At 37.7% G+C, this 26,059-nt stretch overlaps 1 protein-coding gene across 1 annotated transcript in view; it reads left to right on the top strand.

The window, feature by feature from the left end:
- HFM1 (helicase for meiosis 1) overlaps nucleotides 1-26,059 on the top strand; it is a 132,524-nt gene that overhangs the window by 98,933 nt on the left and 7,532 nt on the right. Inside the window, exons 31-36 of the mRNA XM_060006385.1 lie at nucleotides 5,448-5,528; nucleotides 5,775-5,890; nucleotides 15,358-15,437; nucleotides 16,444-16,550; nucleotides 21,025-21,138; nucleotides 22,210-22,300. Of these exons, the coding sequence (XP_059862368.1) occupies nucleotides 5,448-5,528; nucleotides 5,775-5,890; nucleotides 15,358-15,437; nucleotides 16,444-16,550; nucleotides 21,025-21,138; nucleotides 22,210-22,300 (589 nt within the window). The remainder of the gene's footprint in view (nucleotides 1-5,447; nucleotides 5,529-5,774; nucleotides 5,891-15,357; nucleotides 15,438-16,443; nucleotides 16,551-21,024; nucleotides 21,139-22,209; nucleotides 22,301-26,059) is intronic.

The raw sequence follows: 26,059 nt of genomic DNA, 5'->3' as shown, positions 1-26,059 counted from the left end.
TATGGGGAGAACTAAGGCAGCTAGTATAACTAGTAAAGCAGGGTAGTTGAGAGATCAGGCTCTGGAATTAGACCACCTGAATTAGAGTCTCAAATTTGCTACTTATTATTTCATAGTTTTGAACATGTTACTTAACCTCTTTATGAATCAGTTTTCTCATCTGTGGAGATATAATAGGACTGCTGTATAGGCAGACAACCAAGGATGAAGAGACATTTGAGGAAAATTTGGAACATGTGAAAGAAAGCCCAAAATAAGTAAACAGAAAGTGGACGAAAGAACAACCGGATAATTCAGAGATGTAATAAAACGTAATATAAACTAATCAGTAACATCAGAGAAATTAAAGACTAAATTGAAACCATAAAACAGAATAGCATGCTGTGAAAAAACTAAAAATTAAAGAAGAAGAGCGAGCACAGGGAAGTAAAAATTATGATTTGAAAAAAAAAAAAAAAAAAAACAGCTTAGCTGGAGAGCCAGAAAATAAAATCAGTATAATCTGAATGAAAGCAAAAAGACAAGGAGACAGAAAACATGAGAAAAGAGGGCAATCTGGAGTCTGATACCCGACTAATAAAAGTTTCAGAAAGACAGAACAAACAAATCAGAATAAATAATTTGAGAAGATTCACTAGACTTAAAGTGAGACATATATCTGCGCATCAAAAAGGCTTACTTAGTGCTGGTTAGGATGAATGAAAGAAGATCTACAAAGGAAGCAATGTTTCAGAACATCATGGATAGAGAGAAAATCATAAATGTTTCCAAGGAACAAAAATTGAAGTAGTTTTAATGTTTTTATCAGCAACACTGGATGGTAGAAGACAGTGGACTTAAAAATCCAGGGGGAAAATGATTTCCAACCCCGTGTTCTATACCCAGGAAAACTATTAATTAAGTGTGAAAGTAAAATAAAGACATCTTAATACATTCAAGGATTCAGAAAGTTTAACTCTCATACATCCTTTCTCAGGCAGTTGTTCTAGGATGAGCAGAATCAAACAAAGCAGTTAACCAATAAAGAAAAAGTCAAAGAATCCAGCAATAGTGGATTCAGCCCAGAAGCTTAATGAAAGGAAGTTCCAGGATGACAACTATAGCACAGGCCTAGATTGCATTGGGAGGAAGATGGAGGGCTCAAGAAAGGAGATATATATTGGGGGAGTAAATGGGTAAGGTGTTTTCATATAGTTGCCTTTATCTTTGAAATACTGAATGAACTAAAGAAACTTTAGGTAGATATTGCTAGACTAAAAGTCAGTAAAACTTCAGGGAAAATAATATGTTGCTCAAGAAAGAAAAGCACTCCACTTGATTCTGCATTAAAAATATTTTTACCTTCTATGTATCTCTCAAATTAGTCATTCTCTTTGAATCTACTAATACTACCACTCTAGACTGTTACTGTAATTTTCTTTTATCTGCTCCGTCCTCTCTCAAATCCGTTCTCCTACAGTAGCCTCTTAACTAGTTTTCTTTTTTTTTTTTTGCGGTACACGGACCTCTCACTGTTGTGGCCTCTCCCGTTGCGGAGCACAGGCTGCGGACGCGCAGGCTCAGCGGCCAGGGCTCACGGGCCCAGCCGCTCCGCGGCATGTGGGATCTTCCCGGACCGGGGCACGAACCCGTGTCCCCTGCATCGGCAGGCGGACTCTCAACCACTGCGCCACCAGGGAAGCCCTTAACTAGTTTTCTTGCATCTACTCTGTCCTCTCTCAAATCTGTTCTCCATACTACACTCCATAGATTGCTTTTTTCAAAATTCAAATTCAGTTATGTCCCTTCTTTGGTTAAAACACTTCAGTGGCTCCCCATAGCTCCTAGAATAAAAGATCCACATCATTAACATCCACTACAAGGTTCCATACTAACACTAAGTCAATCAGTTCCTAAGTAGCAGTGGGGTGCCAGCTGCTATGTAGTCTTGCCTCACCTCCATAGGATTGACTGGTAAAGACACAAGAGACCCAAATATATTTAGACAGTTTACTACTTACACAGACAGCAAAACATGATCAGCATGGTATCAGTTGCATGCATCCATAATCCCAGAGGATGACACGGAACTGGAGGGACCAGATGAAAATGATGGGTTGCTTTGTTTTTGAGGAGTCAACTCTAGGCTGCAGCTAAGCAACTTTATAGCCTACAGCTGTACCTGAAAGGGTCAAGGTGGAAAGTCCTATGCCTTACTAGAACCAGGAGACAGATGAGAAACTGCCTCATTGCAGCCTTATGCAGGATAGGCAGCCTCCTGCAAGCTAAGGAGGCAGATGAGAAATAGCCTTTAACAGTTCCTCGCAAGACTGCCTATCTTGACATGTCCCAGGGAGGATCCGAGGGCATTCTGTAACTAACTGAGCCTTGCCTAGGTGGAGACATGCAATCACCAGGGTGCCATGGTGGAGCTGTTTCCCTAGGAATATAGGCTGATCTTACTACCACTGTAGTCTCATCTCATGCAGTCTCATTTTTTGAGCATCAGCCACATTGACCTTCTTTTAATTTCTCCATGTGTCATGCTTTCTCTTGTTTTTGAGCTTTTTCTTGAAAAAAAGCTTTCTCTTGAAAGCTTCTTCATTTGCTATCCCTTTCTTTCTCCTACCCTTTGCCTTGTTAATGCCATTCTTTTTTCAGTCCTCAGTCCAATTATCACTTCATTAGGAAAGTCTTCCAAGACATTCCTGACCAGGACCATTCCCCCTGTTATGTAGCATTGTGCCCCTCTCCTTCATAGCACTCAGAACAATTTTATATTTACTTGTATAATCTTTAATTAATGTAATAATAGAGATAATACATACACTAATATATTAGTTTATTACTTAATTTTAAAATGCTATCACATACGTAATTTCATTTTATCTTTTTACCTCTGTGAGGTAACAAAACAGGTATTATTATTTTTTTTAATAAATTTATTTATTTATTTATTTTTTTTTTGGCTGCTTTGGGTCTTCATTGCTGTGTGCGGGCTTTCTCTAGTTGGGGCGAGTGGAGGCTACTCTTTGTTGTGGTGCACGGGCTTCTCATTGTAGTGGCTTCTCTTGTTGCGGAGCACGGGCTCTAGGTGCACAGGCTTCAGTAGTTGCAGCACATGGGCTCAGTAGTTGTGGCGCACGGGCTTAGCTGCTCCGCGGCATGTGGGATCTTCCCAGCCCAGGGCTCGAACCCGTGTCCCGTGCTTTGGCAGGCGGATTCTTAACCACTGCACCACCAAGGAAGTCCAAAACAGGTAGTATTATTTTTAATCCCTGCTGTTATTGTTGTTTTTAACAGAGAACAATCCATATTAGAACTCATGTTTTCTTACTCTAGTTTAGGGTGCCCTGTACTTCACCACTGTGTTTTTCATGTAAATACATTAAATATAAAGCAGCATACAGTAGGTGAGAGGGGCAAAGAAAATGCCATAAGGGCTTGAAGGAGAGAGAAATCACTTCCAATTTAGGTGATCAGTATAGATCTCCATGATGGAGGTGCCATTTGAGTTGGTCGTGAAAGCAGATAGATAGGCTTCTGGTAGACAAAGAAGGGTCTTCTAAGACAAGAGGTAATATCAAAGGTACAATCATAGAAAGGCTTGGGACTATTTGAACACTAATGGCAAGTGAATGTATGTTTTTGGATGTAGGGTTAATATGGGTGCTAGAAGGGAGGCTAGAATTACGTTGTAGAGGACCTTAAATGTGGAATTAATTTTATTGGCAGCAGGAAGTAACTAACGTTTCTAAGTGGGCAAATTATCTGATCAGAGTTGAATTTTGGGAGGATTAATTAAGGAACAGCATATAGATAAATTGTAGCATGGTAGGACTGGATTCAAGGAAAACAGAGATCACGAACTGGGGCAAAACTTCTCAACCAGTAAGCCGTGACATACCTTGTAAAGTATAACGTTGAAACCTTTCAGACAAGGATCACTAAGAGCATACCTATATTTGAGGAAAGTTAGGTATTTTTTAATTTGCTGCAGCAAAGGAGAGCACAGCACCTGCAGAACTGTGGGTCATCTCAGGGAATTGCGAGGAGCCTATTATAGGAGTTCAGCTTGTGCCAGGTGATTCTTAGAAGGGTTTGGGAGAAGCAGAGGTCAGTTCTAGATTGGGTGCTATCAGCAAGTGGGATATTGGATATTTTGGTATATCTTATCTTGGAGATGGGAGAATTAAAAAAATAGTAGTCATTTGTGTTAGCCAGAAGAGGGAGATGTTTAGTTATTTTTGTGGTTCTTCAGCGTCCTTGTCTCTACTTTCAGAAATAATTACACACTAGTCTTATATCTGTCTTCTACTACGATCATAGAGTGGCCTTATTTGATTATTGTTTATATTCTGCCGAAATTGTTTATGTTCAGTTGGGAACACTATGGTTCAGCTGTCAGCTACCAGCTGCCAGGGTTATTTTATTACTTTTTCAGTACCCAGTACATTGATCTGCTCACCCCCAAGGCATCTAACCAGTTGCCTCATATGGTGAGCAGCCTTATTCATTTACCCCTGGGTGCTATACATATATTATCATTGTTCAGATGTGCCATGCCTTGAAAAAGTTGATTGAGCAACACACTGAAAATGAAGAGTAAAGGACCGAGAAAGATTACAAAAGTTTTCAGAGCTCTTCACTACCTCCAACATTTCTAATTTAAAATCTGTGCTCCAGCAAAAATAAACTGATGTGTTTCTATAGTCTGTGGTTGGTTGCCTTTGGATATTATGCTGTCTATCTGGAACATCTTCCTCTGGTCCCCTTCTCATGTCCAGATCCTGTCTGTCCTTCAAGGACCACTTCAAATGTCTCTCCCTTCTCCCATGTTACTCGGAGAGTTAAAATCAAGAAAAAACCTACTTAAATATAATAAATGAAGAATAGATTATATATTTCGATATATTAAATCTAGCTTAGAGGGGTCAAGCTGGAAGCAATCTCTCCTTTCTATGAATTCATATAGCAAATTTGTTTATATCCCTAAAGCACTTATTTCTAACATTTATTAAATATGCATGGTGTCCTATCTACTAGCTGCTGTCAGTGGTACCATCAAAATGCCATGAGGTTTCCTTCTTTCCGGGTTCTTCAGGCTTAAGTATAAAGTAGAAAAAAAAAGTTTCAAAACTCCACCCTCATTCTTATCTCATTCAGCAGGAGTTAACTGATGTTCAGTGATATTTGGTTCTATTTATATCAGGGAGGTTAAGAGAAGCTTATAGGTGACTCAGTGCTCCTTGTGAAAAGCTGGGATGGGCCCCATAGTGGGCAGGGACTGATTGTTATCAGAATATCTTTTTAAAAATACATATTAAAGGGGTTAACTTTTGAGGGAGTGTGAAAATCATAATCTTTTTGTACTGCCAGAAAGGACAGAGCTGGATAAAAATTAATTATAATTAGTCACATTAATAGATGTAGTGAAAAAGAGGCTTTCTTTTCTTATATTAATTTAGGAACGACTGCCTGCAAAAAACCTGGGAACCGAGAATGTAAACATCACTGTAAAAATAAACATACATGTGGACACGACTGCTGTGAGTTCCATAAAACAAGTTTATTTCAGGTTTTAAAAATGGAAAGGTCATTGAAGAATAGTAATAATATCCTAATTATCTATGTATGATATTTATATTATGCAGCTTATAACTCAAATAATTTTCTTTCTTTTGTGGTTAACATTTTAAAAGAGTAAATATTAGATTAGAAATTTTGAAGAAATTTGGCTTTATATGAACAATACATAAAGTTTAACTTAAACAATCTAGAATTTCTTCTCATAGGTAAAAATGGAGTTGCACAGAAGTCAGAAATGAAAGAGTCAGCAGTTTCTTCATATTTATCTGATTTAAGAAACAGAAATGCTGTTTCATCTCTTCCTCCAGTGAAACGTCTAAAGGTTAGTTTTAATAACATTTATCCCTTGTTCTGTAATTAAATGTATATGAATATCCCTTTATTCTGGGTATCAGGTAGGTATCCACAGAGTACTTTAGAGTTACATAAAGCCTTGAGTAGGAAAATGACTATTATTCATAATACTATTTCTATAGGAAAAGATACTATAGTTTTTAATAATTAATCTATAAATTCACTTTTGGTGCATAGGGGCATAGTTATACATCCCTTTGCTTCATTAGCCTTTTTTTTTTTTTAAACCAGAGAAGAGGGATATGCAGCTTGCTTTGGTTCAGCAGTTGAAACTAGAAACTCTTGCCCTTTTGTGGCTCCATCTGTGGTGGACTGCGCTGGAAAGTCTGAAGTTGATTTTGATTGATGAATATAGATGAGTACTGAGCAAGAGTCTCCCTTTCAAGTGGTGAAGAAATGGGAGTCCCCACTGGTTGATAGGCTAGTCACTAGCAGACTTACTCTAAGCCTAAGTCATCATATCCAGGGCAAAATAATTGATCAGGCCACAAAACAGAACGAAGAAAATGGCAGAGTGCCTGATTCTTTTCTAGGTCTTTTTTTTTTTAACATCTTTATTAGAGTATAATTGCTTTACAATGGTGTGTTAGTTTCTGCTTTATAACAAACTGAATCAGCTATACATGTACATATATCCCCATACCTCCTCCTTCTTGAGTCTCCCTCCCACCCTCCCTTTCCCAAACCCTAGGTGGTCACAAAGCACCGAGCTGACCTCCCTGTGCTATGCAGCTGCTTCCCACTACCTATCTATTTTACATTTGGTAGTGTATATAAGTCCCTGCCACTCTCTCACTTCAACCCAGCTTACCCTTCCCCCTCCCCGTGTCCTCAAATCCATTCTCCACATCTGCGTCTTTATTCCTGTCCTGCCCCTAGGTTTTTCATAACCATTTTTTTCTTTCTTTTTTTTAGATTCCATATATATGTGTTAGCATACAGTATTTGTTTTTCTCTTTCTGACTTACTTCACTCTGTATGACAGACGCTACGTCCAACCACCTCACTACAAGAAACTCAATTTCATTTCTTTTTATGGCTGAGTAATATTCCATTGTATATATGAGCCATGTCTTCTTTATCCATTCATCTGTCAGTGGCCACTTAGTTTGCTTCCATGTCCTGGCTATTGTAAATAGAGCTGCAATGAACATTGTGGTACATGACTCTTTTTGAATGATGGTTTTCTCAAGGTATATGCAATGTGAAGTAGTGGGATTGCTGGGTCACATGGTAGTTCTATTTTTAGTCTTTTAAGGAACCTCCATACTGTTCTCCATAGTGGCTGTATCAATTTACATTCCCTCCAACAGTGCAAGAGGGTTCCCTTTTCTCCACACCCTCTCCAGCATTTATTGTTTGTAGATTTTTTGATGATGGCCATTCTTACTGGTGTGAGGTGATACCTCGTTGTACTTTTGATTTGCATTTCTCTAATGATTAGTGATGTGGAGCATCCTTTCATGTGTTTGTTGGCAATCTGTTTATCTTCTTTGGAGAAATGTCTATTTAGGTCTTCTGCCCATTTGGGGATTGGGTTGTTTGTTTTTTTGATATTGAGTTTCATGAGCTGCCTGTAAATTTTGGAGATTAATCCTTTGTCAGTTGCTTCATTTGCAAATATTTTCTCCCATACTGAGGGTTGTTTTTTCATCTTGTTTATGGTTTCCTTTGATGTGCAAAAGCGTTTAAGTTTCATTAGGTCCCATTTGTTTATTTTTGTTTTTATTTCCATTTCTCTAGGAGGTGGGTCAAAAAGGATCTTGCTGTGATTTATGTCATAGAGTGTTCTGCCTATGTTTTCCTCTAAGAGTTTTATAGTGTCTGCCCTTACATTTAGGTCTTTAATCCATTTTGAGTTTATTTTTGTGTATGGTGTTAGGGAGTGTTCTAATTTCATTCTTTTACATGTAGCTGTCCAGTTTTCCCAGCACCACTTATTGAAGAGGCTGTATTTTCTCCATTGTATATTCTTGCCTCCTGTATCAAAAATAAGGTGACCATATGTGCATGGGTTTATCTCTGGGCTTTGTATCCTGTTCCATTGATCTATATTTCTGTTTTTGTGCCAGTACCATATTGTCTTGATTACTGTAGCTTTGAAGTATAGTCTGAAGTCAGGGAGCCTGATTCCTCCAGCTCCATTTTTATTTCTCAGGATTGCTTTGGCTATTCAGGGTCTTTTGTGTTTCCATACAAATTGTGAAATTTTTCGTTCTAGTTCTGTGAGAAATGGCATTGGTAGTTTGATAGGGATTGTACTGAATCTGTAGATTGCTTTGGGTAGTATAGTAATTTTCACAATGTTGATTCTTCCAATCCCAGAACATAGTATATCTCTCCTTCTGTTTGTATCATCTTTAATTTCTTTCATCAGTGTCTTATAGTTTTTTCATACAGGTCCATGTCTCCTTTGGTAGGTTTATTCCTAGGTATTTTATTCTTTTTGTTACAATGGTAAATGGAAGTGTTTCCTTAATTTCTCTTTCAGATTTTTCATTAGTGTATAGGAAGGCAAGAGATTTCTGTACATTAATTTTGTACCCAGCAACTTTACCAATTTCATTGATTAGCTCTAGTAGTTTTGTGGTAGAGTCTTTAGGATTCTCTATGTATAGTATCATGTCATCAGCAAACAGTGACAGCTTTACTTCTTCTTTCCGATTTAGATTCCTTTTATTTCTTTTTCTTCTCTGATTGCTGTCACTAAAACTTCCAAAACTATGTTGAATAATAGTGGTGAGAGTGGACAACCTTGTCTTGTTCCTGATCTTAGTGGAAATGGTATCAGTTTTTCACAATTGAGAATGATATTGGCTGTGGGTTTGTCATATATGGCCTTTATTATGTTGAGGTAAGTTCCCTCTATGCCTACTTTCTCGAGGGTTTTTATCATAAATGGGTGTTGAATTTTGTCAAAAGCTTTTTCTGGGGCTTCCCTGGTGGTGCAAGTGGTTGAGAGTCCACCTGCCAATGCAGGGGACACAGGTTTGTGTCCCGGTCTGGGAAGATCCCACATGCCACGGAGCAGCTGGGCCCGTGAGCCATGGCTGTTGAGCCTGTGCGTCCGGAGCCTGTGCTCTGCAATGGGAGATGCCACAGCAGTGAGAGGCCCGCATACTGAAAAAAAAAAAAAAACAGCTTTTTCTGCATCTATTGAGATGATCCTATGGTTTTTCTCCTTCAATTTGTTAATATGGTGTATCACGTTGGTTGATTTGCATATATTGAAGAATCCTTGCATTCCTGGGATAAACCCCACTTGATCCTGGTGTATGATCCTTTTAATGTACTCTTGGATTCTCTTTGCTAGTATTTTGTTGAGGGGTTTTGCATCTATGGTCATCAGTGATATTGGCCTGTAGTTTTCTTTCTTTGTGACATCTTTGTCTGGTTTTGGTATCAGGGTGATGGTGGCCTCGTAGAATGAGTTTGGGAGTGTTCCTTCCTCTGCTATATTTTGGAAGAGTTTGAGAAGGATAGGTGTTAGCTGTTCTCTAAATGTTTGATAGAATTCTCCTGTGAAGCCATCTGGTCCTGGGCTTTTGTTTGTTGGAAGAGTTTTAATCACAGTCTCAATTTCAGTGCTTGTGATTGGTCTGTTTATATTTCTGTTTCTTCCTGGGTCAGTCTCGGAAGGTTCTAAGAATTTGTCCATTTCTTCCAGGTTGTCCATTTTGTTGGCATATAGTTGCTTGTAGTAATCTCTCATGAACCTTTGTATTTCTGCAGTGTCAGTAGTTACTTCTCCTTTTTCATTTCTGATTCTATTGATTTGAGTCTTCTCCCTTTTGTTTCTTGATGAGTCTGGCTAATGGTTTATCAATTTTGTTTATCTTCTCAAAGAACCAGCTTTTAGTTTTATTGATCTTTGATATTGTTTCCTTCATTTCTTTTTCATTTATTTCTGATCTGATCTTCATAATTTCCTTCCTTCTGCAACTTTGAGGTTTTTTTATTCTTCTTTCTCTAATTGCTTTAGAGGTAAGATTAGGTCGTATTTGAGATGTTTCTTGTTTCTTGAGGTAAGATTGTATTGATCTAAACTTCCCTCTTAGAACTGCTTTTGCTGCATCCCATAGGTTTTGGGTGTTGTGTTTTCATTGTCATTTGTTTCTAGGTATTTTCTGATTTCCTCTTTGATTTCTTCAGTGATCTCTTGGTTATTAAGTAGTGTATTGTTTTGCCTCCATGTGTTTATATTTTTTACCTTTTTTTTTCCTGTAATTGATATCTAGTCTCATAGCTTTGTGGTCAGAAAAGATACTTGATATGATTTCAATTTTCTTAACTTTACCAAGGCTTGATTTGTGACCCAAGATATGATCTATCCTGGAGAATGTTCCATGAGTATTTGAGAAGAAAGTGTATTCTGTTGTTTTTGGATAGAATGTCCTATAAATATCAATTTAGTCCATCCTGTTTAACATATCATTTAAAGCTTGTGTTTCCTTATTTATTTTCATTTTGGATGATCTGTCCATTGGTGAAAGTGGGATGTTAAAGTCCCCTACTATGATTGTGTTACTGTCGATTTCCCCTTTTATGGCTGTTAGCATTTGCCTTATGTATTGAGGTGCTCCTATGTTGGGTGCATAAATATTTACAATTGTTATATCTTCTTCTTGGATTGATCCCTTTATCATTATGTAGTGTCCTTCTTTGTCTCTTCTAATAGTCTTTATTTTCAAGTCTATTTTGTCTGATATGAGAATTGCTACTCCAGCTTTCTTTCGATTTCCATTTGTATGGAATATCTTTTTTCATCCCCTCACTTTCAGTCTGTATGTGTTCCTAGGTCTGAAATGGGTCTCTTGTAGACAGCATATATGTAGGTCTCATTTTTGTATCCATTCAGTCAGTGTATGTCTTTTGGTTTAAGCATTGAATCCATTTACATTTAAGGTAATTATCGATATGTATGTTCCTATTTCATTTTCTTAATTGTTTTGGGTTTGTTATTGTATGTCTTTTCCTTCTCTCGTGTTTCCTGCCTAGACAAGTTCCTTTAGCATTTGTTGTAAAGCTGGTTTGGTGGTGCTGAATTCTCTCAGCTTTTGCTTGTCTGTAAAGGTTTTAATTTCTCTGACAAAGCTGAATGAGATCCTTGCTGGGTAGAGTAATCTTTGTTGTAGAGTTTTCCCTTTCATCACTGTAAATATGTCTTGCCACTCCCTTCTGGCTTGCAGAGTTTTTGCTGAAAGATCAGCTGTTAACCTTATAGGGATTCGCTTGTATATTGTTTTTCCCTTGCTGCTTTTAATTTTTTTTCTTTGTATTTAATTTCTGATAGTTTGATTAATATGTGTCTTGGCGTGTTTCTCCTTGGATTTATCTGTATGTGACTGTGCTTCCTGGACTTGACTGACTATTTCCTTTCCCATATTAGGGAAGTTTTCAAGTATAATCTCTTCAAATATTTTCTCAGTCCCTTTCTATTTCTCTTCTTCTTCTGGGACCCCTATAATTCGAATGTTGGTGTGTTTAATGTTGTCCCAGAGGTCTGTGAGACTGTCCTTAAATCTTATTTCTTTATTCTCCTCTGTGGTAGTTATTTCCACTATTTTATCTTCCAGGTCTCTTATCCGTTCTTCTGCCTCATTTTTTTTTGCTATTGATTCCTTCTAGAGAATTTTAAATTTCATTTATTGTTGTTCATCTTGTTTGTTTGCTCTTTAGTTCTTCCAGGTCCTTGTTAAACGTGTCTTGTATTTTCTCCATTCTATTTCCAGGATTTTGGATCATCTTTACTATCATTACTCTGAATTCTTTTTCATGCAGACTGCCTATTTCCTCTTCATTTGTTTGGTATGGTGGGGTTTTACCTTGCTACTTCATCTGCTGTGTGTTTCTCTGTCTTCTCATTTTACTTAACTTACTGTGTTTGGGGTCTCCTCACAGGCTGCAGGTTTGTAGTTCCTATTGTTTTTGGTGTCTGCCCCCAGTGTCTGCTTGGTTCAGTGGGTTGTTTTGGCTTCCTGGTGGAGGGGACTAGTGCTTGTGTTCTGGTGGATGAGGCTGGATATTGTCTTTCTGGTGGGTAGGACCATGTCTGTTGGTGTGTTTTGGGGTGGCTGTGACCTTATTATGATTTTAGGCAGCCTCTCTGCTAATGGGTTGTGTTGTGTTCCTGTCTTGCTAGTTGTTTGGCATAGGGTGTCCAGCACTGTAGCTTGCTTGTCGTTGAGTGGAGCTGTGCTTTAGCGTTGAGATGTAGATCTCTGGAAGAGCTTTTGCCATTAGATATTATGTGGAGCTGAGAGGTCTCTGGTGGACCAATGTCCTGAACTCGGCTCTCCCACCTCAGAGGCACAGGCTGACACCTGGCCAAGAGCACCAAGACCCTCTCAGCCACACAGCTCAGAAGAAAAGGGAGAATAAAAGAAAGAAAGAAAACAAATAAATTAAAGTTATTAAAATAAAAAATAATTATTAAAAATAAAAAAAATTAAAGTAATAGGAAAAGAAAAAACAGAAAGAAAGAAAGAGGAGAGCAACCAAACCAAGAAACAAATCCACCAATGATAACAAGCACTAGAAACTATACTAAAATAGAAAAAACAAACCAAAAAAACCCAGACAGGCAGAACCCTAAGACAAATGGTGAAAGCAAAGCTATACAGACAAAATCACACAAAGAAGCATACACATACACACTCACAAAAAGAGAAAAAGGAAAAAAATATATATATCTTTGCTTCCAAAGTCCACGGCCTCAATTTTGGGATGATTTGTTGTGTATTCAGGTATTCCACAGATGCAGGGTACCTCAAGTTGATTGTGGAGATTTAATCCACTGCTCCTGAGGCTGCTGGGAGAGATTTCCCTTTCTCTTCTTTGTTCGCACAGCTCCCAGGGTTCATCTTTGGATTTGGCCCCCACCTCTGCCTGAGGGCGTCTGTTCTTCACTGATACAGGACGGGGTAAAAGGAGCAGCTGATTCAGGGGCTCTGGCTCACTCAGGCGGTGGGGAGGGAGGGGTATGGAATGAGGGGCGAGCCTGCAGTGGCAGAAGCCAGTGTGACGTTGCAACAGCCTGAGGCATGCCGTGCATTCTCCCGGGAATGTTGTCCCTGGATCACGGGACCCTGGCAGTGGCGGGCTGCACTGGCTCCCAGAGGGGAGGTGTGGATAGTGACCTGTGCTCGCACACAGGCTTCCTGGTTGCTGCAGCAGCAGCAGCCTTAGCATTTTATGCCCGTCTCTGTTGTCTGTACTAATAGCCGCAGCTCGTGCCCATCTCTGGAGCTTGTTTAGGCGGTGTTCTGAATCCCCTCTCCTTGTGCACCCTGAAACAATGGTCCCTCCTGGCTAGCTGTGGCGCACTAGCCCCCTTCAGGCTGTGTTCACGCAGCCAACCCCAGCCCTCTCCCTCAGCTCCCACCGAAACCCGAGCCTCAGCTCGCAGCCCCGCCCGCCCTGGCGGGTGAGCAGACAAGCCTGTCGGGCTGGTGAGTGCCGGTCAGCACCGATCCTCTGTGCGGGAATCTCTCCGCTTTGCCCTGCGCACCCCTGTGGCTGCGCTTTCCTCCGTGGCCCCAAAGCTCCCACCACCACCACCCCCGGTCTCCAGCAGTGAAGGGGCTTCCTACTGTGTGGAAACTTTTCCTCCTTCACAGCTCCCTCCCACTGGTGCAGGTCCTGTCCCTATTCTTTTGTCTCTGTTTTTTCTTTTTTCTTTTGCCCCACCCAGGTACGTGGGGAGTTTCTTGCCTTTTGGGAAGTTTGAGGTCTTCTGCCAACATTCAGTAGGTGTTCTGTGGGGGCTGTTCCACATGTAGGTGTATTTCTGTTGTATTTGTGGGGAGAAAGGTGATCTCCAAGTCTTACTCTTCCGCCATCTTGAGGGTCTCCTCTCTAGGTCTTTTATAAGAAAGAAGATTCTCAATCATGAGGCTAAAACAAGGAGAATATTGGGAAACATGGAGAGGTTTACAGTTTGAAATGGCAACCACCTTTTCCGAGACAATTATTTTTTAGTGTCCCAAGTTTTTCCTACTTTTTTTTTGTACTTATTCCATATCATCCATCCTTCCCTTCATCCCTCCCTCCCTCCCTCCCTTCCTTCCTTCCTTCCTTCCTTCCATATTCATCGAGCACCAAGAATGTGCCAAGCACTATAGTAGGTGTAGAAGATCCGGTGATAAGACCATTTTAGTCCCAGACCTCATAAAGCTTACAGTTTGAGTGAAGGATACAAATAAGTAAATAGGCTTTTTCAATACAGTGTGATGAGTGATTCTGTGACAGAAGTGTAAGATAACTTGAACTTATAGAAAGTGCATTCACTCCACATTTGATAGGCCAGGAAAGGATTCCTAATAAACGTGATTGAGACCTGAATGATATATGGGCATAAGCAAGTATGGAGAGGTGAGTACCAGAGTGGTGGTAAAGAGGGATAGAAAAGTATTTCAGCTATAGAGAATATGCAGTGGTTCAGAGCTGAGAAAGAGATAGAGATCTTTTTAAAAACTGAAGTAATACGGTATATCTGGAGTTCATTTACAAGTAGGAGGGTGGAGAAAGATAAGGCTGAAGAAGTAGGAGCTAGATCATGAAAACATTTTTGCTATTTTAAGGATTTGGATTTTATCCTGAAAGTACTGAGAAATCACTGAAGGGCTTTAATCAGTGGCATGATTGGAACCGCATTTTATAAAGTTCACTCTGGATGCAATGTAGAGAATGCATTAGAGGATAATAGAAAAGGAACATAAGGACTCATTAGGGAGGTTTTGCAGTAGTGCAGGCAAGACGATGGCCTAGTCTACTGTAATGGCAGTAGCAATGGAGAGAAGTGGCTGGGTTTAAGATATTTTTCAGAGGTAGAAACAACTACCTTGCTACTTATTGGTTTTAAGGGGTGAAGTAGAAGGAATAAAGATGATGCCCTTCTGGCTTGAGCAACTGGGAAAAAAGTGGGGCCTCACTAGGGTAGAAACTCTAAATGGAAAACAAGTTTGGAGGAGTAGAGACTTGATAAGTTCATTTGGGAAATACTGAATTTAGAGGCCTACAAGATGTCTAGGTAAAGATGTTCTATAGACAGTTGGATAATAGCTGTTTGAAAGTCAGGAGAGAGTTGAGCTAGAAAATCAAGAAAGAGGGCTAAGCTCAAATCTACAGAGAGCTATAGATTTGAGAGTCATTCATGTGTAGATGGTAATTGAAGCCATGGGAGTAAATGAGATCTATGATTGAGAATGAGTGAGAGTGAGAAAAGAAGAAGGCCTTGTGATGAAGAACCATGAAGAATATCAACATTTAAGAAGGGCCTGAGAAGGAGATTTGAGTTGAAAACTAGCTTGAGTTTCTCACAATTTATTGGTTTGGGAACTATATGTATCAGCAGGAATTTTCTGTTTGGCTTATTTGTTAAAAGGTGTATTGATATGAAATTGATAGTTGAACTTGTTAATTTTTCATTAATAGATGCAGATGAATAAATCTCAAAGTGTGGACCTTAAAGAGTTTGGTTTTACTCCAAAACCTTCTCTTACCAGTATATCAAGGTAAAAATATAATGTTAATATCGGAGGTAAAATATTCATCATAAACTCTCTGTTCCTCCAAATAGTCATTTATTCAGAGAAAGATGGTTACTGGCTACCTTTGAATCACAGTAATCATTTAGTTCCATAATGAGGTAATTACATCAGGAGAGTTTTGTTATCTTTTACACCCCAAATTTATTTAGAACTCTGCAGTCATAAGGATACTTTAACATTGATCTAATCTGCTCTTTCCTGGAAAACTATCCATCCTATGTGTCATGCCTCCAGGCTCTCTCTGCCTTCTAAACTTAACAGATGACAAGAGTATACTTTAAAAAGAGAAGTCATGTTGGTGTATAAAGTCTAATATTTTCCATTTAGGGGCCCACTCTATATTAATAATACCTCAGATTTATAAAATACTTTATAATTTAAAAATTGCATGTTTGTGCATTCTTTCTTTTGAACTTAACAACAACCTGGCTCATAAACCAAGGTATTTTTATCCTATTATATAGATGAAATAACCAAAGCTCATATTCAGAGGGCCCTAGATGATAATTCAGCATTCTTTTCCTATTATGATACCTAAAAGGTAACAGTATATGTAATTTCCCTTCCAGATAAGGGCATTCTGTATGCTGGGATGACATTTAATACACTTAACAACCAGTACAGAACAGCTGCTGACCAATCAGAATAGATGCCAACACTACTTCAAGAGATCCTAACTTTTGTTATCTAACTGAAAGAAGCATTAGAAATAAATTTTTAAGGCTACACACAAATAGCAGAAATCTACCCAATGGGGGAATGTAAAGATGACTAAGTGACCTAAGTAGTTGTCACTTCCATTAAACACCTATTTTTTTACCTTTTACTACTCAGGCTAGTACAGTTTATCATAGAAGTGTTGAGTGGCTGAACCAGTTTTTTCCCATTTATATGAATCAGTAGTTTTCAAAGTCAGATTAATTTTAATATTTTCTTTAACATTTTTATGGTTTTATTTATCTTTATAAAGGTCAGAATATTTAAACATACCCGAATTGCCTATAATGGAGCAGAGGTATCAGCATGAGATCTACACAAAAGGTCAACAACCAGAACCATCTGCATATCAAGACAAAGGTAAATTACTGTTGATATTGACTTGAGAGAGAAAATGATTTCTCACTACTTTGGATTGACAAGCAGTGTTATTGAAAAACCAAAATCTAAAATTATGATTATTAACTTGGCAACATTTTTCTCTTCAGTTATTGAAGCAGTTTCAAATTCTTAGGTCTGTTATTTCAGATGGTCTTGTTGTGTCTATCATAGATTCCTAAAAAATCTTTTCGTACGTAGCATTGACTATTTTAATTTAAAGATAATATGAGGGGGCTTCCCTGGTGGCGCAGTGGTTGAGAGTCCGCCTGCCGATGCAGGGGACACGGTTTCGTGCCCCGGTCTGGGAAGATCCCACATGCCGCGGAGCGGCTGGGCCCGTGAGCCATGGCCGCTGAGCCTGCGCATCCGGAGCCTGCGCTCCGCAACGGGAGAGGCCACAGCAGTGAGAGGCCCGCATACTGCAAAAGAAAAAAAAGATAATATGAGGAAAAGCTGAGAATATAAGGGATCTTAGGATATGCAAAGTATTAAAATGCTGAACGATTACTTTTATATGTCTTTAGAATTATTTGAAATAATTTTTTATTTATAAAATTAGTCCATTTTATAAAATAGCTGTGTGACCTTGGGAAAATTATTTAACCTCTTTGGGCGTTAGTCTTATCTTTAAAATTAAGGGATTAAATTGGGTGACCTTTAATATCTCTCCAGTTCTTAAACCTATGATTCTTACAATCTCTATGATATGTGAGACTATAACCTAGTTTGTGGGATATAGCTGGTTTGTAATATAGATTTGCTTTTTATCTGTGTCTGTCATTAAATTAAAGAGATAATGCATATAAATTCTTCAACTTTGGGCCTGTTTCATCATTTCTCCGGGTCCTGCCATTAATAGCACCATTTCTCTGGGTCATGCTACTATACTAATAGCAGCCTGTTAAAACGTGTGAGAAATAATTCTGGCCACAGAGTTGTTTGTTCAAGTGGCTGTATGTAGAAATGGTAAACTTGGGATTTTCTAAAAACAATTAATTTCATGTGTGTGTTGTTTTTGACTTCTATTGCCACTCTTTCCTTCATTCTTTCACTCTATTGCTTTCTCTGGCCATAATTTAAGATCTTAGGTAGGCAAGGGCTGGAGTACCCATCACCCCTTATGACACCGTGGCAGCCATTAGGCCCAATATCAGATCAAGAAAAATCCCCTGGTCTTACCTAGACTATCAGAACATTTATCCAATTTGTTCAAAGCCTGAAAATATTATTACAACATGAATAGAAGGTGTAAGAGTGTCAATCCTCTTATTTTTATCTCTCTTCAACCTGTAGCCCTCTAACTTACTCCTTGTATGGCTGATCTATTCCCTGCCCTTCTCCACACCAGAGTTTGTCCTTCCCTACTTTCATGTTGTCTTTACATAGTTTTTCTACTTTTATTTCTTTCCCACCCACTATTCCAAATGTGATTTGTATTATGATATAAAAGTCTCATCTAGATACTTTAAACCCCAATAATAACTGTATCCCTCTTTTACTGAATGCCCCCCCACCTTTTTTAAAGAAGCTATATAATATAGTAGTTCAACTTACAGGATCTAGAGATTATCTGTCTAGGTTCAAATCCTAGCTCATTTAGTAGTTGTATGACTTTTCATAGTATACTTACCCAGTTCATCTCAATTCCCTCATCTGGTTATATTTTAGGGATTTTAGGGTTAAATGAGATAATATATATAAAGCTCTTAGCATAATGTCTGGTACTGTTATTAATAGTAATTGAGTATATTCATTATACTTTTTCCACATTAGTCTTTGGTGACAAAACATACTTTAAATGTATTCAAATACTGCTCTTAAGAATGTTTTAAGAAAAACATGGCAATTTTTATCATCTGTATTCCAGGTGCAAAAAGAGAAGAAGAAAAAATGTCAGAAATTTTGAGAAAGCATGTTGAATTGTAAAATTTAAATTGTAACAGACCTTTGTGCAATTTCTCATTTTACAATGAAAGAAGCCAAGACTCAGAGATTAAATAACTTGCCCAAAATTACATATCTAATTAATAGCAGGACTAGAAATGGATTTCATATCTCTTGATTCCCAGGCAATGCCATTTCTATAAAATGAAATTGACTTTTAGTTATCAGTGGAGAATTGAAAATCAAGCCTGTAATATACAAACTCTTTCAACTTTCCACCCCCCCAACTATTATATTTCTCTGTTTCTGCACCCATCCATAACTCTCTATTTATTTTGAAAGAAGAATTATCTTTTCTTCTATTCAAAGTTTATCTCTCCACCTGTAATCATAATCTTTCCAATTCTGCCCCCTCTGGGTCTTTAGAAGACCAGCTATCTCTCTCCTCTTGCCCTTATTTTCAGTGTCTTCTCCCTGTGGCCTCTTTCTTTTCAGCATATAAATATGCTCAAGTCTCTTCCTTCTTTAGCTGCCAGTCCCCATCTAGCCAGATGGTCTTCTTCTCTTTATATTTCCACTGCACTTTGTACCTACTTCTCTTTTCAGGACATAGCATACTGTGTATGTGTATCAAGGCACAAAAGTAGAATAATGTGTACTGGAGTTGTAGGTACAGTTGAAGGATAGAGAAGGATTTGGATAGTGAAGAAAAGGATAGAGGTTATTTAAAGTGAAGGAAACTCACTTTAAATTTTACTGGAGCAAGCCTGTACTAGCTTGTGAGATGATTATTAAATTTTGGGGAATCAGGCATCATTAAAGTTTAATTATATAAACTTTCAATTAAGTTATATTAAACACAAAGGTTATAAATATTAAAAACTAACCATTTCCTAATTATTCTACTACATTTTACTGTTATCTGTATTCTTGAGATTATTTGCATCTATATTTATATCTGTATGGTGGAAATACTGTATAAAGGGGTGCTATTTTGTATTTCTTCCCAACTTTGCTTTGAGTTACATCACATTTGTAGCTTGAAATCAGTCATGGTGGGAATACTTATAGAATGGAAATCAGCAAACACTACAGATCAGGGCCTAACTTATTGTTTTGTTTATTGTTTATACCTAAGAAAGTGATGGAGAAAATGACAGTAGTGCAGATTTAATTTATCAGTGTGTCATGTCTGTAGCCCTTATATTGTGGATAGCAAGAAAAATTGAAGGAATATTCTTCTAGCATTTGAAAATTATTATCTAATTCAGCAAGGAAATTGCTTAAGGCTATGGGTGAATGAGTGAAATCCCAACATATGTCTTTATTGTTTTACTTTTATTAAAGTCAACAAAAATATCAAACAACGCTCGAATTGACAAATGAATGTGAGAACTACATTCATTTATAAATTGTAACCATAGGTTGATACAGATACAAGAGTTTGGCAAAATTCAATGAAAACGTTCAGTGATAATCAATTAGCTATATGGAATTTACAGTTAAGCATGCTGTATATTTTATCATTATTTGTAAATTGTGTGCTATACATCCTTTACATATAATACATATATATGCATAAAATTTTTTGGAGAAGCGAGTTATTGAATATTTATTAACCACTGCTATGGAAAACTGTACAAGTAAAGACATTTAGTCCCCATAACAATCATATGTATTAGGTACTATTATTTATTTATTTATTTGGTTGTGTTGGGTCTTAGTTGCGGCAGGCAGCCTCCTTAGTTGTGGCTTGCCAGCTCCTTAGTTGTGGCATGCGAACTCTTAGTTGTGGCATGCAGGTGACATCTAGTTCCTGGACCAGGGATCGAACCCGGGCCCCCTGCATTGGGAGCGGGGAGTCTTAACCACCATGCCACCAGGGAAGTTCCATGTTAGGTACTATTATTATCCCCATTTTGCAGAGGAGAAAACTAAGCTCAGAGCTTAAATTACTTGTCTAAGATCATCCAACTAGTAAATGATAGAGGTGGAATTTTCACCCAGGTAGTCTGGCTCTAAACCCAGGCTATAAACAATGGATAACACTGAGGATATTTTAGAAGGAGAAAAATAACGATATATTTTCGTAACAATACTCAAAATTAACCGCTTGTAGGGAGAAGAGATGGGGGAGGAAGCCCATTTTAGAAGCTATTACAATCCAATCTTGGAGTAAGATTATTCTTATGTAGGAATTAAGAGGGAAAATTAATTCTGTCTAGAAGAATACCTTGAAAATTAAATTTAGTGCAGCAGTCAATCACTACATGTAATACAGTAAATAAAATTGTTGAATACAATACTCAGCAATGCTTTAGAACACTACTACTCAAGACCTCTGTTTAGTACTTGAAAGATGTGTTTGATATGTCAATAGATAATGATGCTTAAGGTTTAAAAAATGCCTATACTCATTTATACATACACATGACAGATTTTTCTAGACGGACCTATTCTACAACTTCAAATGAGAAAGCCCCTCAAACAATGCTGTTCAACAGAAATCTTAATGCATCTGAAAACCAGGATTTGACAGATGCGGTTAAAAGTAATTCTTCATTTTCAGAAGTTTTGAATGTGAACTTTGAATTGGGAAATGAAGTTTGGGATGATTTTGATGATGAAAGCTTAATAGAAGTTACTAGCTTTTCAACTGATACCGAGAAGACAAAAACATCAGGTAAATAGCATGAAATATATTTCATTTGTATGTATGTATTTTTGTATATATGTGTGTATTGTATTTGAAATATATGTTAGAATGAAATAATTTTATGAGAAATGATTTGAATATTTTTCAGTTAAGCTTTTGGGACTAATTTTCTTTTTCTTTTTTGTGTGCTTGCTTAATTAGTTTCAGTTTGTTAAGATTATCATTTTTAGCAAAAGTAAAATTTGACCCTCCCACAAATAACATTCCCTATCCCTAGGGACAGAGGTCAAGGTCATTCCATGATGATGATATAGGAAATGAGCTTTTTCTATTCTATTGCTCCTTATCTTGTTAAAGGCTCTATTCAAATTCAGATTGTTTATCGAATTTTCCCTCATAAAACAGACTATCCTGCTCTCCATTTTAAGATCTCACGTAGTCTGGTAATGTTTGTGAAAAACAAAAATGTTCCAATTTAAAAAATATTCTTTTTTCACATGCTAGCAAAAAACATAAAAAGATAACTTTTATTTCTAATAGAAATATTGACTTTTCAAGTATAAATAAATAAACAGGAAAAGATTATTTTCTCTTGTATTAGATATTGTGCTTAAATCATATACAATCCAAAAATAATGGGACTAGGCCTTTGAGTTACTGGTGAATCCACTCTATTTCACCAAAACAGAGAAGTGAAAATCTTGGTAAGTATAAGACAAGATAGGGAGACGGAGATACTCTTTCCCAGGATGGCTGACAGATGGAAATCAGTCCCTTGCAGACCATTGAAAATATTGAATGAACTCCGACTTGATCATTTACATGGCTTAAAAATAAATAAATAAATAAATAAATAAATAAATGATAGTGGTTGGGGACCTTTTAATATAGTGACTAATAAGCTAACCTATGTGTTTTATAGTTTTATTCTCTTAGCTTTGCTCCTTTGTTTTGTCTATGCACATTAAATTTGATTATTGAGAAGAATTTTTCATTCTCTCCTTAACCAGATCATATCTGTTTGGAGAGATATTCTACTCTAGAATAGAATACAGATATTCTATTCGATTTATTTCAAAATGTTATCTTTTTACCTAGGATTTGGAAACCCTTTGAGTTCAAGAACCAGGGAAAGTAAGCTACCCTTTGAAGAATCAAAAAGCAAATTCCAAAGAGAAATGTCAAACAGGCAAGTTTTAGAACTTTATTTTCAAACACTTACAACTTTATATCCTCCTGACATGTAAGTGGAGATGGGGATAAAGTCATTAGATGTCAGAGAAGCAATAGGGTATTAGCCAACTTAAAGCCTCTTAATCTTAGAGCTGTGTTTCTCAAAGTGCTGTTGTCAGACCACCCCAAAATCAAAATTACCCAGGGGTGCACATTAAAAATGCACATTCTTGGGCCCTATGCTAGACTTACTGAATCATGGTCTCTGGGGCTGGAGCTGAGGAATCTTCACTTTTTATAAGATGTGAAAACTGAATAGGAGTTTGACAGGTAGAAAAGAGGAGACTAAGGCATTCCAGGTAGAAGAGTACATGTAAAGGGATAAGGCTTGAAAAGGCATCCCATGCTCAAGGGTCAGTAAAGTGTGGTCTATGTAGCCATAGAATTAAGGCTAAGATTGCTGAGGTCTGTGAGGGGCCATGAATGCCATATTTAGATACCTGTGCTGTATCCAGTAGGTCAGGGGTCACAAGCTCAAACTGCCTTTGGGATTTCATGGGCCAAGGTTAACTGTAGAGTGTCCCATCTAAAGGAAATAACCACTACTCAGCTCCAACCAGTTGTTGCTGTACAGGAAATGTGAGTCTAGTGTTGTCAAATATCCTGATTTTTAAAAAAAGCTAAGATCAAGAATTTATGTAACATCTCCTAACTTTTAAAATTTTTTAACATCTTTATTGGAGTATAATTGCTTTACAGTGGTGTGCTAGTTTCTGCTTTACAACAAAGTGAATCAGTTATACATATACATATGTCCCCATATCTCTTCCCTCTTGCATCTCTGTCCCTCCCACCCTCCCTATCCCACCCCTCTAGGGGGTCACAAAGCACTGAGCTGATCTCCCTGTGCTATGCGGCTGCTTCCCACTAGCTAACTATTTTACGTTTGGTAGTGTATATATGTCCATGCCACTCTCTCACTTTGTCCCAGCTTACCCTTCCCCCTCCTCATATCCTCAAGTCCATTCTCTAGTAGGTCTGCATCTTTATTCCCATCTTGCCCCTAGGTTCTTCATGACCATTTTTTTTTTTAGATTCTACATATATGTGTTAGCATATGGTATTTGTTTTTCTCTTTCTGACTTACTTCACTCTGTATGACAGTCTCTAGGTCCTTCCACCTCACTACAAATAAATCAGTTTCATTCCTTTTTATGGCTGAGTAATATTCCATTGTGTATATGTGCCACATCCTCTTTATCCATTCATCTATTGATGGACACTTCGGTTGCTTCCATGTCCTGGCTACTGTAAACAGAGCTGCAATGAACATTTTGGTACATGACTCTTTCTGAATTATGGTTTACTCAGGGTATATGCCCAGTAGTGGGATTGCTGAGTCATATGGTAGTTCTATTTTTAGTTTTTTAAGGAACATCCATACTGCTCCCCATAGTGGCTGTATCAATTTACATTCCCATCAACAATGCAAGAGGGTTCCCTTTTCTGCACACCCTGTCCAGCATTTATTGTTTGTAGATTTTTTGATGATGGCCATTCTGACCGGCGTGAGATAATATCTCATTGTAGTTTTGATTTGCATTTCTCTAATGATTAATGATGTTGAGCATTCTTTCATGTGTCTGTTGGCAATCTGTATGTCTTCTTTGGAGTAATGTCTATTTAAGTCTTCTGCACATTTTTGGATTGGGTTGTTTGTTTTTTTAATGTTGAGCTGCATGAGCTGCTTGTAAATTTTGGAGATTAATCCTTTGTCAGTTGCTTCATTTGCAGATATTTCTCCCATTCTGAGGGTTGTCTTTTGGTCTTATTTACGGTTTCCTTTGCTGTGCAAAAGCTTTTAAGTTTCATTAGGTCCCATTTGTTTATTTTTGTTTTTATTTCCATTCTCTAGGAGGTGGGTCAAAAAGGATCTTGCTGTGATTTATGTCATAGAATGTTCTGCCTATGTTTTCCCCTAAACTTTGATGGTGTCTGGCCTTACGTTTAGGTCTTTAATCCATTTTGAGTTTATTTTTGTGTATGGTGTTAGGGAGTGTTCTAATTTCATTCTTTCACATGTAGCTGTCCAGTTTTCCCAGCACCACTTATTGAAGAGGCTGTATTTTCTCCACTGTATATGCTTGCCTCCTTTATCAAAGATAAGGTGACCATATGTACGTGGGTTTATCTCTTGGCTTTCTATCCTGTTCCATTGACCTATATTTCTGTTTCTGTGTCAGTACCATACTGTCTTGATTACTCTAGCTTTGTAGTATAGTCTGAAGTCAGGGAGCCTGATTCCTCCAGCTCCGTTTTTCTGTCTCAAGATTGCTTTGGCTATTCTGGGTCTTTTGTGTTTCCACACAAATTGTGAAATTTTTTGTTCTAGTTCTGTGAAAAATGCCAGTTGTAGTTTGATACGGATTGCATTGAATCTGTAGATTCCTTTGGGTAGTAGACTCATTTTCACAAGGTTGATTCTTCCAATCCAAGAACATGGTATATCTCTCCATCTATTTGTCTCATCTTTAATTTCTTTCACCAGTGTCTTATGGTTTTCTGCATACAGGTCTTTTGTCTCCTTAGGTAGGTTTATTCCTAGGTATTTTATTCTTTTTGTTGCAATGGTAATGGGAGTGTTTCCTTAATTTCTCTTTCAGATTTTTCATCAGTAGTGAATAGGAATGCAGGAGATTTCTGTGCATTAATTTTGTATTCTGCTACTTTACCAAATTCTTTGATTAGCTCCAGTAGTTTTCTGGTAGCATTTTTAGGATTCTCTGTGTTAAGTATTATGTCATCTACAAACAGTGACAGCTTTACTTCTTCTTTTCCAATTTGGATTTCTTTTATTTCTTTTCCTTCTCTGATTGCTGTGGCTAAAACTTCCAAAACTATGTTGAATAATAGTGGGAGAGTGGGCAACCTTGTCTTGTTCCTGATCTTAGTGGAAATGGTTTCAGTTGTTCACCATTGAGGACGATGTTGAGTGGCTTTGTCATATATGGCCTTTATTATGTTGAGGAAAGTTCCCTCTATGCCTACTTTTTGGTGAGTTTTTATCATAAATGGGTTTTGAATTTTGTCGAAAGCTTTCTGTGCATCGATTGAGATGATCATATGGTTTTTCTCCTTCATTGTTAATATGGTGTATCACGTTGATTGATTTGCATATATTGAAGAATCCTTGCATTCCTGGGATAAACGCCACTTGACCATAGTGTATTATCCTTTCAATGTGGTGTTGGATTCTGTTTGCTAGTATTTTGTTGAGGAGTTTTGCATCTACGTTCATCAGTGATATTGGCCTGTAGTTTTCTTTCTTTGTGACATCTTTGTCTGGTTATGGTATCAGAGTGATGGTGGCCTTGTAGAATGAGTTTGGGAGTGTTCCTTCCTCTGCTATATTTTGGAAGAGTTTGAGAAGGATAGGTGTTAGCTGTTCTCTAAATGTTTGATAGAATTCTCCTGTAAAGCCATCTGGTCCTGGGCTTTTGTTTGTTGGAAGATTTTTAATCACAGTTTCAATTTCAGTGCTTGTGATTGGTCTGTTCATACTTTCTATTTCTTCCTGGTTCAGTCTCGGAAGGTTGTGCATTTCTAAGAATTTGTCCATTTCTTCCAGGTTGTCCATTTTATTGGCATATAGTTGCTTGTAGTAATCTCTCATGAACCTTTGCATTTCTGCAGTGTCAGTAGTTACTTCCCCTTTTTCATTTCTAATTCTATTGATTTGAATCTTCTCCCTTTTTTTCTTGATTAGTCTGGCTAA

This window comes from Delphinus delphis, chromosome 1 (assembly GCF_949987515.2).
Source record: "Delphinus delphis chromosome 1, mDelDel1.2, whole genome shotgun sequence".
NCBI classification, from domain to species: Eukaryota; Metazoa; Chordata; class Mammalia; order Artiodactyla; family Delphinidae; genus Delphinus; species Delphinus delphis.
The sequence above is the reverse complement of the archived record's forward strand: the minus strand, read 5'-3'. Positions and strand labels throughout refer to the sequence as shown.